The 12,581-nt window shown below is 47.1% G+C and overlaps 1 protein-coding gene across 1 annotated transcript in view; it reads right to left on the bottom strand.

The window, feature by feature from the left end:
• Positions 1-12,338, bottom strand: part of ERCC6 (ERCC excision repair 6, chromatin remodeling factor) — a 68,518-nt gene extending 56,180 nt beyond the window's left edge. The window contains exons 1-4 of the mRNA XM_068982357.1: positions 12,278-12,338; positions 7,281-7,716; positions 5,348-5,468; positions 3,396-3,507 (exon numbers count right to left, since the gene is read on the bottom strand). Of these exons, the coding sequence (XP_068838458.1) occupies positions 3,396-3,507; positions 5,348-5,468; positions 7,281-7,702 (655 nt within the window). The 5' untranslated portion in view covers positions 7,703-7,716; positions 12,278-12,338. The remainder of the gene's footprint in view (positions 1-3,395; positions 3,508-5,347; positions 5,469-7,280; positions 7,717-12,277) is intronic.
• Between the last annotated feature and the right edge of the window lie 243 nt (positions 12,339-12,581).

Raw genomic sequence — 12,581 nt, 5'->3', positions numbered from 1 at the left:
AATCCGGCTGCGGTCGGCTGGTGCGCCTGCTGTTGAATCCGGCTGCGGTCGGCTGGTGCGCACTGCTGTTGCTGTGCAGTCCTCTACTACGCCACCCTACCACCACGTCTCCATTCCGCTGCTGATGGACACGTGGGTAGTTTCCAGGCTTGGACTGCCGAGGATAACACTGCTGCGAGTATTCCGGGACACGTCCTTTGGTAGCGCTATGTATATAATTCTTTGGGTATATTAAGCTTTGGTAGACAACACCAGACATTTTCAAAGTGGTTCTGTCAATTTTAGGTTCTATTAACAGTGTTTCAGAGTTTCAACTGATCCATATTCTCGCCCTTCCATTTTAGCTATTCTGGTAGGTGTGTGGTAGTACCACTCAGTGGCTGTAATTTATATTTCCCTAAGTGACTAATGAACTAGGGAACATCTACACAGATTTGCTATCTTTTGGGTAGCCTCTTCTAAGGAAAATGTCCAAATCTTTTGCCAATTTTTCTCACAGGTGGTCTTTAAAAGGAAGGAAAAAAAGGTCTCCAGGAATTCTTCATACATTCTGGACTCAAGTCCCTGGATTAACACAGATACTACAAACATTTTTTCCCATTCTGCAGCAGCTTGCCTTTTCCCTCCCTTAAATGCTATCTTTCAGCAAACACAAGACCTTAGTTGTAATATGGTTCATTTATCAAATCTTTTCCTTTACAGTGAGCATTTTTGTTGTCTTGTTAAATTTTTGCCCCAAGATCATGAAAGTGTTTACTATGTTATAACATAAAAGCTTTTTTTATCCATCACATTGGAAGAATCCATCTGGAGTTCACTTTAGTACGCTATGTAATGGGCCAATCTTCATCTTCATGTGGATTGACCCGGCACACTTCATGGAAAGACGACCCTTCTCCACAGCACTGCACCGCGACATGTATCAGGAATGCAAGTGGCCACACAGGGGTGGGTCTGCCTGCTGGCCTCCACTGTGCCCACTGGTGTGGCGTCTGCCCTTACGCCACCACTGCACTACTGTCTTACTTCCTGTAGCTTAATAACGGGTCTGGACAGTTCATTCTTCTTCCAAGATTGCCGTGGCTACTCCCGACCCAATGCATTTTTATACAAATTTCAGAATCAGCTTACTAGCGTCACTCACCTCAGCCTACTCTTCCTGCCCTACACCCTCTCCCTCAGAAAACTCCCTGAGGTTTATACCGGGGGGGATGGAACTACAGCAGCACAGAGCTGCCGCCATCACAATGCTGTCTCTCCCATCTGCAACCATTCATGGCGCACCTCCCTCGTTCGTCTTCTCTCGGTTTTTCAATGACAGTTTGTCTTTAATGTGGAGAGCACCAAAGAAAACGACTTTTTTAAACTGACAGTTATTTCCAGGCATTTTGATTTTTATTATAATTACCATCTTTACTGAATTTTTATTTTTTACTTTTGCTCATATGCAGAAATATGACTGATTTTTCTATACGGACCTGGTGTTCAATGACACTGCTAAATTCACATAGTAATTCCAAGAGAATGCCCACTGATTCTTTCAGACTTTCAATATGATGAGCAATCACACATTCGGTAAACAGTGACGGCTTTCTCTTTCTCTTACATTACTACCCTACCCAGTGCAATGCGACAGGAAAGGTGACAGCAAGCACCTCGTATCATCCCTGATCAGAGAAGCAAAGCCGACTGTTGCGAAGTTGGTCCCACCGAATTCCAGGGAAGGGCTCTTCAATCAGGTAGTCTTCACAGCGATTAAGAGATGGGTCATTATGTGGACAGCAGGGGAAAGGAAACCTCAGGAAAGCACGGGAGCAAAGAAATGAAGGCCTACTATGCTCATGCCCATCTCAAGACAGACTTGGAAGGTTAGAGAATGTAGCCAAGGTCTATACCTGGGCAATGAAGAGCTGGGGGCGTAAAGCCTAGACATTCTGCTCTCCTGCCTCTCCAGACAGGGCACAGAGCACCAGGGGGACGGGAGGGACCCCAGAAAGGATGGAAGAGGAAGGGTGGCAAGAGAGACCAGGAGTCTTAAGTGTTGGCTAGAGCCCCAGTGGAAAGAGATAATAAGAAACAGGCGTTCAGAAAAAGGGAGAGGCCGTAAGTGGACAGATTTGTAAGACACTAGAACCCAGGTGGCTAGAGAAGCCGTAGGGAAGGGGTAAGATTATTTGGGGAGACGCAGTATTATAAAAAGAGGGCTCAGCAAGAAATTCTGAGAGTAATTACTATTTAAGATAAGCCTAGAAAATCTGGTCAAAAACAACTAAATAGAAATGGTCAGAAGGCTGAAAGGAAAACCAGCAGAGAGACATGGCTCCTGAGAGGCAGGGAAGTAGCAGCTGCTACAGACAGGCCAAGCGGAGCTCTTGGATTGGGGGAAGCAACAATCACCCCGGGTCGACTTTCACCAAACAAATAACAGGAAGCAAAAGATAACAGCAAGTTCTAGGCGGCCAGCTCAAGAGAACATTTTTTACCAATGAGAAATGGCAGCACCTCCGCAGCAGGAAGCACTGGCCGCAGGCCCAGCGGGCCCCCTAAGGCAATGCTGGCTGACATTTTCCCATCACCCCAATTGAATCTTCACACCTCTCTGCCTCACTGAATGGAGCCAGCACAAAATATGTGCTTGAAGGGCTTAAATCTGTATTTCAACTGGTAAATAGCTGAACAGCTACCAACAATTTCTAAACACACACACACACACTGACACTCAAGACATTTCGTTTCAGAGCTCATGTATCTTCCCAAAAGGTTTTCCAAATGACACCCATCCAGGGCAGTGATATAAGCAAAATCATGGCCATGAATTAAATAACCTGAATTAAGATACCTTAACAACAGAACTGATGGTTAGAAAGCCTGTCAAATAGGTCCCAAAAAGATTTGTAAAAGCAATTCTATGAATGCTGACTGATGATACTGGGTCAACAAAATATAATTCAATCAAGATGTTAGGTGTCTTTATGAAGTTAATTATACAAAATGTTAAGATTTCTAATTTATTAAACGTAATACTAAATGGGCACCAGGAGCCTCTATCAGGCTGAGTTAAAAATTTACTTTCATTCTCTGAAGCACCAAAAGACTTATAACTCGTTTCTTCTCAGTTTCTCTCTCTCTGAACAGTCTCTATCGAAACATCAAAGAGCTGCTAAAGAAAGATAGGAAAATACAAACAAGTTATAGTAGACCAAGGTTAGGGTTAAGATTAGGGTTAGACTAGGTTCTACAGGTGTCGAGAATAAAATGTCCTGTGTTTGTTTTGACACTAAGCAAATAAATGTATTTGTCCAAACACCCAGGCTGGGGCTGAAGAGACACCCTCCACTGAGCAGAGGCATCAGGCAGTGATTCGCAAACAGAGACGCCGTCCCCAGGACCCTCACCTGCATCCTCCTCCTCCAGACTGCCGGGGCCTCGGTCCACCCTCACCTCTGCTGCTCCAAGGACGGCCTGGAGGCGTTTCCGTTTTGCTGTGATCTTCTTCAGCTGTTGTTCCTTACATGGTAAATGTTGAACACAAAAAATAGCAGTGAAGTGATTAAATACAAAAGGCAGCATCAAAAAATTTTAAACACTTTAATCAAGCGCAAAATAAAAATAAAACACAGCGGCCATATGTTACTATTACTACAGAGAAACTTATCTGAGTAACTGCTACTTTTCTCGCAGGAAGTAGCGCGTTCCCCCAGGCAGCACCGTCCCCACCCTCCTGACTGGGTGGCGCAGTCCGCTACTTGCTCAGCACCTAAGCCCCATGTGCACTGACCCCACTGACTTGGGAGGTGGCGCTGCTCTTTCTTGGTGTCCCCATCACACACGGGGTAAATCACTACATTTGGTTCCGACCTTAGCAGCCAAAGGGCTATGGGGTCAACAGGCTACATGGCAAAGAAACGCATCAAAGTTCCAACAGTGGAACAAGCCAGCCCCCCGATAATGCACCACGTTTGTGACTGTCCTTTGCAGCACACCACTCAATCACAACATTCGAAAATGAAATCTGTTTTGACAGACCCTCTTACTCTGTCCTCCGTGGGCCCCCCTTTGTCTTCCTCCTACATCACCAGAGCTCAGCTATGTGGCCATTCCTAGGGACTCCCCAGTTAACGAGGCCTGTGGTAGGTGGTTCTTCTTTCCAAGGTCAAGAATGTTCAAAGAGCAGACATGAGCGTGGGGCGAGGGGACATCCTGATTATGGACACCATGTTGTAACGACTTGTAATTTGTTTTACCTTGCAGTTTTTTTCTCAGCAAATTCTCATTTAAAACAGCCTGTCTCTGAACAGTCTCTCTCTAAACATCAGAGAAGAGCCACAGAAAAATAGTAGACAACCAAGTGAGACTAGTACCTAAGTGGTCCTCGCTGCTCTTCGAAACTTCAACCCACCAGAAGCCCACTGTTCACACACTCCCACAGAGGCCAGATGGTCCCGTCTGCTTTGGGGAGACCCCGGCTGCCTCACTCCACTGTAAGCAACGACCAGTGAGCTGCTGCTACGCAGTTAAGTGAGGAGTCAGCGAAGACCATGATCCGGTGAGAGGAAAGCAAAAGGAGCCAAGGCTACCGAGACCCCCAAAGGTAAAGCCCAAGCAGGCGTGGTGAGGACCCTCCTCGCTGCAGTGAATCGACCGCAAGCTCAAGGCCATCTGTCAGTCACTCTGGACGGCAGCAACACAGTGACTGAAACCAGTCATTTCTGCCTCCTGCCACGTTGTTACGGAGTGCACGCAGGTTCTAAAGAAATGTTTCAGACTCTATAAGAACAATGTCAAAAGTAATAGACACTTCCCTAGCCTTAAGTCCAACAACCCTAAGTGCAGGCCAGTCAGCGTGGCTGGGTGGCAGCTGAACGCCTAAGGCCAGCCTCTTAGAAGAGGGCACGTGAGTGTCGGGGGTGGGCAGGAGCGTGCTGGCGGGAAAGACGGTGGAGACAGTCAGCACAAGCAGGAGCCCAGCAGGAAGAGCGCAAGTCCACGCGAGGCCAGACGGCGTGAGAGGCTGGCGCCGCGGAGGGGCCTCAGCTGGGGGAGAGAAAGCGGCAACGCAAGGGGGCCACGGAAGTGCGTGAGCGGAGGCGGAAAGTCAAGACAGGGCACTGCCTCCCAGCTGGGAAGGGGCCTGCACATGTGTGTATGTGTGCTTAGAAACACTCTTGAAACCGAGGATGTTAAAGGGAAACAGCCAAAACATTAAATGCATAAAAGTTAATTCTCTACTGTAAATCTGCTCCACATCTTCAAGTACTTTGCAGAAATACCTATTTCCTAAATATTACATGAGCTTAAATAATGACTTTTTTCAAAAATCCAAGACTTGTGTGTTTTCTAGAGTCACCTTGTTATACTTCTGTCGTTTTACAGAGTCTAGCTTCCTGTTGATATCTTTGTTGGTGGCAGCTTGAGGGCCAAGTTGTTCAATAATTCTATCAATCTGCCTTAGGGATGTCGTACATGACCTGAAAAGTAAGAGAAAATGTCTATTTTCCACTCTGGTAACATTTTTTACGGAATAATATGAAAAGAGGAATGCTAAAAACATGTCCCTTTTACTTCTCATTAACTACAAAAGAAACCAAACCAGACTAACACGTTCTCTTTGGCCACTAACAGAACTTGAAGAGCTGCTACAAATCTACGACGACTGCTCATGCTTTTCTTTTTAATCTGACTAATTTTAATCTGCTTATTCCCATTTGCAAACCGATTCATTCATTCTATAAGCATTTTAAGTGTCTATTCAAGGGACTACGAAAAAATGATGGGCAATGCTGTCCTTTTATATGAAAAAATGCATACACTTTTCTTTAAGGTGATTTTTTAGAGCAGTTTTAGGTATGCAGAAAAACTGAGGAGAAGGCAGAGATTTCCCATATACTCCTTGCCCCAAATATGCACAGACTACCCCATGAGCAGCAACCCAAATATGGGTTTTTAAAGCCCATTATGGGAGTTTCCCAGAGTTTGGAAAAGTACTAAACATATTTAAACATTTTCTAATATAAATCAGACATCTGTGATAGTATTTTTCTTTTGCATGACTAGAAGACTTACTGCTATATTATTACACTTTGTAGTACAAACAGAAAAAGCCAATTTATAATAGATTGCTCCTAAAATAGACACAGAATTGCAACTCCCAACTTTCAAAAGACAAATTCAATATTTACACTTGTGTAATTTGCTGTCTGTGTCCTTTGTGGATTTCAGCAGAAAAGATGTTATCAATGCAACTTACTGTGGTCTTGGCACCACGTGTCACCCTCTCTCTAGCTTTAGGCAGTCTCATGACCCCGCAGCACCCTGCTCTGTCACCTCCGCAAGCAGTGGACACATTTCCCTCGCACCTGAAGGTCAGACTACAACTACTGGAGAACACCTGCTGCCCAAGAGGCTCAAAGAACACACCAGAAAACCGCTGGCAGAAAACAGGCCCTTTGCGTGCCAAGAGGCCACGGTGCCCTCCACGGGGGGCCAGCAGCTCCATCCTCTCCCCTCCCCCACTCCCACTGCTGCCCCCTCCTCCCACTGCTGCCCCCTCCTCCCACTGCTGCCCCCTCCCGCTGCTCCACCCCTCCACCTGGCCTCCCCTTCTCTTCCCTGCCTGCGGCACACTCTGCTGAGAACACTGGCTATGGGGGGGCAGACTGGCAATGGAGCGTGAGCTCACCTCAGTCTTCTGCCCCCTCTTTCAACCCAGGTCCAAGGCTCTCCACAACTAACGCATTCTGCTCAGCACAGCCCAGGTCTGTTTCTCCTCTAAAGCGTAAGTGAGCCTCCATGGAACCTCACCTTTCCTTAGACAGCCAAAAGTACAACGGAAGAAAAGAAAAGCAGGGAGGAATTTCTCACTGTTTCCAGAAATGCAAATCTGAAAAGGTACCAAAAGACTGGTCCTCGCTTCAGGAACAGGAAACTAGAAAGAAATTATAGGATGGGGGAGAGGGCCAGGGGATGTTCCTACTATCTGGAGTAGGACACATCAGATCTTCAGAAACACCTCTCCTGAGAATCATCTGTGCACAAGCTTGCGAGACCTGGGCCACTCAGAACAGCACTTCTCACCAGGACATCATGTGTAAACAAGCAGCCAAGAACTGAACTGAGTAACTACTGTTTACAATGCTAGGGTTTAAACACTGGTCAAGGACTTACTGACTCCATCTTCTGATTAAAGGTTCTATAAATCCCCTCAATTTCTGGACTACCACAGGTATTGTCTAAATTTTTCAGTCGTACGTAAAATCAGAGAGAAGGTGGTCCACACTCACGTGAGGTCGTCCAGGACTGACCGATACTCCTTCTCTGCCTCGGCAAGCTGGGCCACGCGGTTGGCCTCATGGATGGCGCTGTCCACCTGCTGAAGTACCCCTTGCTCCAGCACATCCTGGTCATAGACATCTACACCCAAGCCCTGCAGCTCCAGGGCCTGCGCACTGGGCTCCACCGCCTGGATCTGATGCCTGTCGATGTGCAGCACGGCTGGCCCTCTCCTGGGAAGTTCCAAGAGACAGCCTTCGGTGGAACTGGAGGGTCCATCAGCAGAGGAACAAGCGGGGAGGCTCTGCCCCAGGTCCACGTCACCACCCTTCTCCTGCTTGACTGTCCCCTCTTCACTGCCACTGACATCCTGGCTCTGTGAACAGTCTGGCTCCTGAGTTTGACTTGAGTGGGGGATTCTTTCATTTGGCATCCTCTTCAGACTATCTAAAAGGAAAAAATTTTTCAGCAAGCCCATCAGTTATATAGAATTGTATTTATAAAGTTGAGTAAATATTTTATAATTACAGCAGATTGATTTCTCAAAAGACTAAGCAATAATCCTCCAATTACATAAAATCAAGTTTCCAAGTATTATTTCTCTTAAAAGAGCACAAACTATAGACCATCTTGAGTTCTGATAATAATTAAGAAAAATTCCCAGCAACAACAGAAAAAGGAATGCAGTATCAACAACAAGAACCCTGGGGTAGCCAGCTGAGAAAGCTGGCGACCAGCATCCCAAGCGATGCCCACAGAGACTTCTCCAAGTCAAGTGAGGTCATCTCCCTGCTGCTTTCCAAGTGAGCCTCTTCACTGCATTTTGGCACAACCGACCTACATCAGAGCTGCATGGTCAGCCGTGGTACACAGCTCTAGCGACTTAAGAAGACAGACTCGTAGAGAGATTCTCTACAGATCTAACACTAGAAACTTTTAGGTTGACTACTTATTCCAGTAAGTAGAAACCTCTGAAAAGAGACAATAAATAACACCACTCAAATCAGAACCTCAGTTAGATTAATTAAAAGTCTCAAAAACAACTCCATTTCAATGCATGATTTAATTTCTCACCAACAAGCTGGCAAAAACATGATGACTGATAATCTCCACTTAGGTAAGAAAGAGCCACCTTCACATAATGCTGGTGGGAATATAAATTAATAAAATTCCTTTGGAAGGCAGTTTAGCAATATCTACCAAGATTTAAAATGCACATTACGAGGCACTTATTCCAGAGAAATATTCACATATACACAGGCTACTTATTGTAGCATGTTTAACAGTTTTAAACTGGCATTAAATATTCTCAACAGTACCAATATAAAACCCAAATAAAATGAAAAGCCACGTCGTATGAAGGCATTTATATTGGAAAAAAATGGGTACCCACATCTGTGTGTATGGAACGCATTCAAAATGATCTGAAGATACATACTAAACCTGCAGCACTGGAAGGCGGGAAACAGAAGGAGAAGGTAGGAATAAAGGGGAACTTTCACATTTTACAAGAAATCAGGAACTCCTTGAATGAAAATGTGTTTGCTATACTGCCTGTGGAACTCCATCTAATAAATACTTTTAAACAGATTTTTTTTAAGTGACAGCTTATCTTTTTATTTAACTGTGAATAAACTCTTTATTTCTATGAAATGTTCACAAGTTCCCTAACAAGCTCCACTCATTCCTCATTAAATAAAGTGATCCCAGTGGCCAAGCACTAGGGTACAAAGATGCCAGGAACTTAGTGCCCCCCTGTCCCAAGGGGCTCACTCTCTACTGCAGAAGCATGCCAGTGGGGCAGGTCAATAGAAGAGGCACCGATAAGGGGCCAGGTGGACACAGAAGGTGGCACAGCGCACTGGATCTGGAGTTCAAAAAACACAGGCAGTTTTGCACATGTGGCCCACGATCTGACGCCCATAAGGTGTTCATACGTGTGGAAAGGAAGGCTCAGACAGGAATCTAGCAAGTCTGGTCTGGACAACTGAGTCACTGGTGAATTCAGTCACGAAATTTGAATCAGAAAGGAAGCAGATGGGAAGCAGCCAAAGCCGTCCGGACAGAATGCAGGCAGAAATATGAACCTGGGCTCTAGAGAAAATCTGGACAAGATGTGGAAACAGCAGCAGAGTAAACAGCCCCAGGGACCCCAGGGCTCTTGACGGGGACCAGAGAGTCTTTCAGGGGATAAGAAATAGACAAAGGTTGAAAAGGTTAAACAAGAACAGCAGAGAAAGAAAATTCCTCTATCTGGGGCCCTTCTGATTATTTCCAGGAGGAAGGATCAGATTGGCACTCTATTACTTTCAACAGAGAGCGGGATTCTGGCTCCGAGCCTTCATACTAGCTGGAATTTTTAAATTGTTCTTATTTGTATGTATACAAGGGTTTCCTTTTCAGTTCTTAAAAAATATACTAATCAATCAAAATATTAAGTAATAATTCTGTAGTGCAAAGACGAAGTTAAAATAACGATGTCTGGAGAAAACGTCTAATAAGGAGTTAGGAAGGAATGGTCAAACGTGGAAAATAATAGGGCAAGTTCTAAGGAAACTACAAAGGTTCCAGTGGATTTGGAAAGTTGAGCAGTGGTTATCTTAGGATAAGGAAACAGAGGCCTAAGGATAGGCTACGGCAGAGAGATCACTGGAATAATAAAGTAATCAAAGGATGGGGAAGGAAAATCTGGTCAAGAAAAAGAGAACCTGCACAGAAAGCGGCGCGTGAGACAGCAGCGAGCAGAGAGTGAAGAGGGCACCGCACACCTCTCTCCGACTCTGGCAGGAGGAAGACCCCTGACGGACCTAAACTAGAGGTGCAGAGGAGAGCAGCTCAGCTGGGCCACAGAGAAAACGCTCTAAGGCAGGAAATGCGGGCATTACCTGAGTCACAGGACACAGCTGGGATGGGAGGTGGGGGAGAGCAAGAATCTGAACCAAGTAACCTGTATTAGCGAAAAGGTGACGGGGAACAAACACCGGTGACAGGGGTGGAAGGCCTACCAGAGGCGAGCTCCCCAACCAGGAACTGCCAACAAGCCCAACTGCCTTCTTCAGTAATTAGCAGTCCCAGGGGAAATGCCAATGTTGGGCGTCCTCAGGGTAGAAAGGCAGATGCCGCTTGGGGTAAAGATGCTGAGATGTGGCAGAAGTCAACACAATGTGGTGAAAATAACTACCCTCCAATGAAAAATAAACGCATGTTTTTAAAAAGATGCTGAGTCTTTCACGTAACTGACCTTGGGGTCCAAGCTGGGCAGATCAGGGAAAGAAAACAAACAAGCCAGGAGGCACTGAAGAGTGAGGAAGGAAAAGGCAGCTGAAAAGGAGAAAAGAAGGAAGAAAGGGATACAAGAAGCCACTTGGAGACTACACCAAAGGGCAAGTCTCCTGGGAATAAGAGATGAAAACCAGGAAGTTTCGGTTAGAAGGAGGAATTTCAGAAATGAAATAAATCAGCTGACATTCAACAGATATTTACTGAGTCAATTACACCAGACAATGTACTCTGCCAACGAGTTTCCGTCTGCATAGAACTTGAAAGCTCTTGCAGATGACACGTATTTTAAGAATTATATATATGTATTTACATACATGGCTTCCCTGGGATATGCGCACTTAGTGGTTCAGTCATGTCCGACTCTTTGCCCCCGCCATGGACTGCAGCCCGCCAGCCCCCTCTGTCCACTGAATTTCCCAGGCAAGAATACTGGAGTAGGTTGCCATTTCCTTCTCCAACATAAGTAAGTATTTACACATAAATTACACACACAGAAATATAACTGTGGTAACTGCTATAGGAAAGTAGAGACTTCTTTATAACAAAGAAACAGAGGAGCCTGATATTATAGAAGTAGGTGTGAGGTCAGGGAGACCTCTTTGATAAACTGATATGTGAACCACCATCTGAAGGCTGAAATATAGGCCAAAAGTGAATATTTTGCAAAGAAACAGCATGTGTGATTTCTAAGGCTGGTAAGAGTTGGTGCTATTGAAAAACTGGAAGAAGGCTGGAGCATTCTGACAAATCTCTATTGTACATGAATTACAGAGTTAAAGAAAGTGATAATGACTCATTTACAGAACGTCTTCTAACACTCTGCAAGACTTAACCATCTGGAAAAACATTATCTTCATTGTCCTCCTTTAAGCGCTGGGGCGTCTGTGGGAGGCGCTGGATACTGGTTTGGAGGTTTAGTTGTATACATGCGGAACTGGGAAGCCGAAGGGGTGTGCTTGGAGATGGAGCCATAGGCAAGGGCCAGATCACAGGGAGCCTAGGGAAACGTGAGCTTGGATTTTTCTCCAAGTGTAACGGTGTGACTCTTAAAAGTTTCAAACAGGGTGAGAATGCCATGACCCAATTTATGTTTGAAAAAGACCAGCTGGACTACAGTACGGATAATGGACTGGAGGAGACAGCGCACCATGGACACGCTGGGACCCGTGCGGGTGAAAAGTGGCAGGAGCTTGGAAGAGGGTGACAGCAGCGAGGATAAGATGCTACGTGGGCAACCTTCATGCCTCAGCATTTATATGCGGACTGCTCACTCCTCCTTCACATACTCCCACTTTACTGTATCAACTGCCTGACTTGTTTTCACCCCGACTGTCTCGTTCAAATACCAGCTCCAGTTTTAACCGAGATCCAACAAGGCCGGGCTGACCCTAACTGCGGGGGCGGGGGGGCGGGGAGGGGGAGGACACAGAGCCGGAAAGCTGGTGCTTAGTCGCCGGCCCTCCGTGCCCTCGGCGGAGCCAGAGGCGCGGCCCCCCGGCCCCACCGGCCCTGCCAGGTGAGCGCTCCCCAGCGGCACTTCCGGCCGCAGGTGGGCTGGCGCCACAGCCGCGCGCCCACGCGAGGGCCCGCTCCCGGCCGCCCGCGCGGAAGCTGCCGCCCTGGCCCCGCCGCCAGGGGTCCAGGCGGGGCTGCGGCCGCCCGGAGAGCCGGAGCGGGCCCCGGACTTGTCCCGCCTGACCTTCAACCAGGCCGCCAGAACACTCACCCCTGGGCCGCGCGGCCACCCGGACGGAAACGCACACGCAGCAGCCGCAGTCAGCCGCCGCGGAACCTGGGCTAGGACCGGGCGCGGCGCGTGCGTCCTCACGTCTCCTGCGCCGTAAGCGCCGCCCCCGAGAATGGCCCGACGGCCGAGCGCGGGCGGGGCCTAGAGCGCATGCGCCGGCCGCGGGGTGGTTTTTGAACCCGGGTGAGGCCACGTGGTTTGAGCTCGTGACACAGCCGTGCTTTCCGCCTGGGAGCCGAGTGCGGAAGTGGTCCTGGCTGCTGATCTCTGGATTGTGGCTAGC

The sequence above is a fragment of the Capricornis sumatraensis genome, chromosome 10 (assembly GCF_032405125.1).
Source record: "Capricornis sumatraensis isolate serow.1 chromosome 10, serow.2, whole genome shotgun sequence".
In the NCBI taxonomy this organism is placed as follows: Eukaryota; Metazoa; Chordata; class Mammalia; order Artiodactyla; family Bovidae; genus Capricornis; species Capricornis sumatraensis.
Note: the sequence above shows the minus strand (reverse complement) of the source record. Positions and strands in the feature narration are given on the sequence as shown.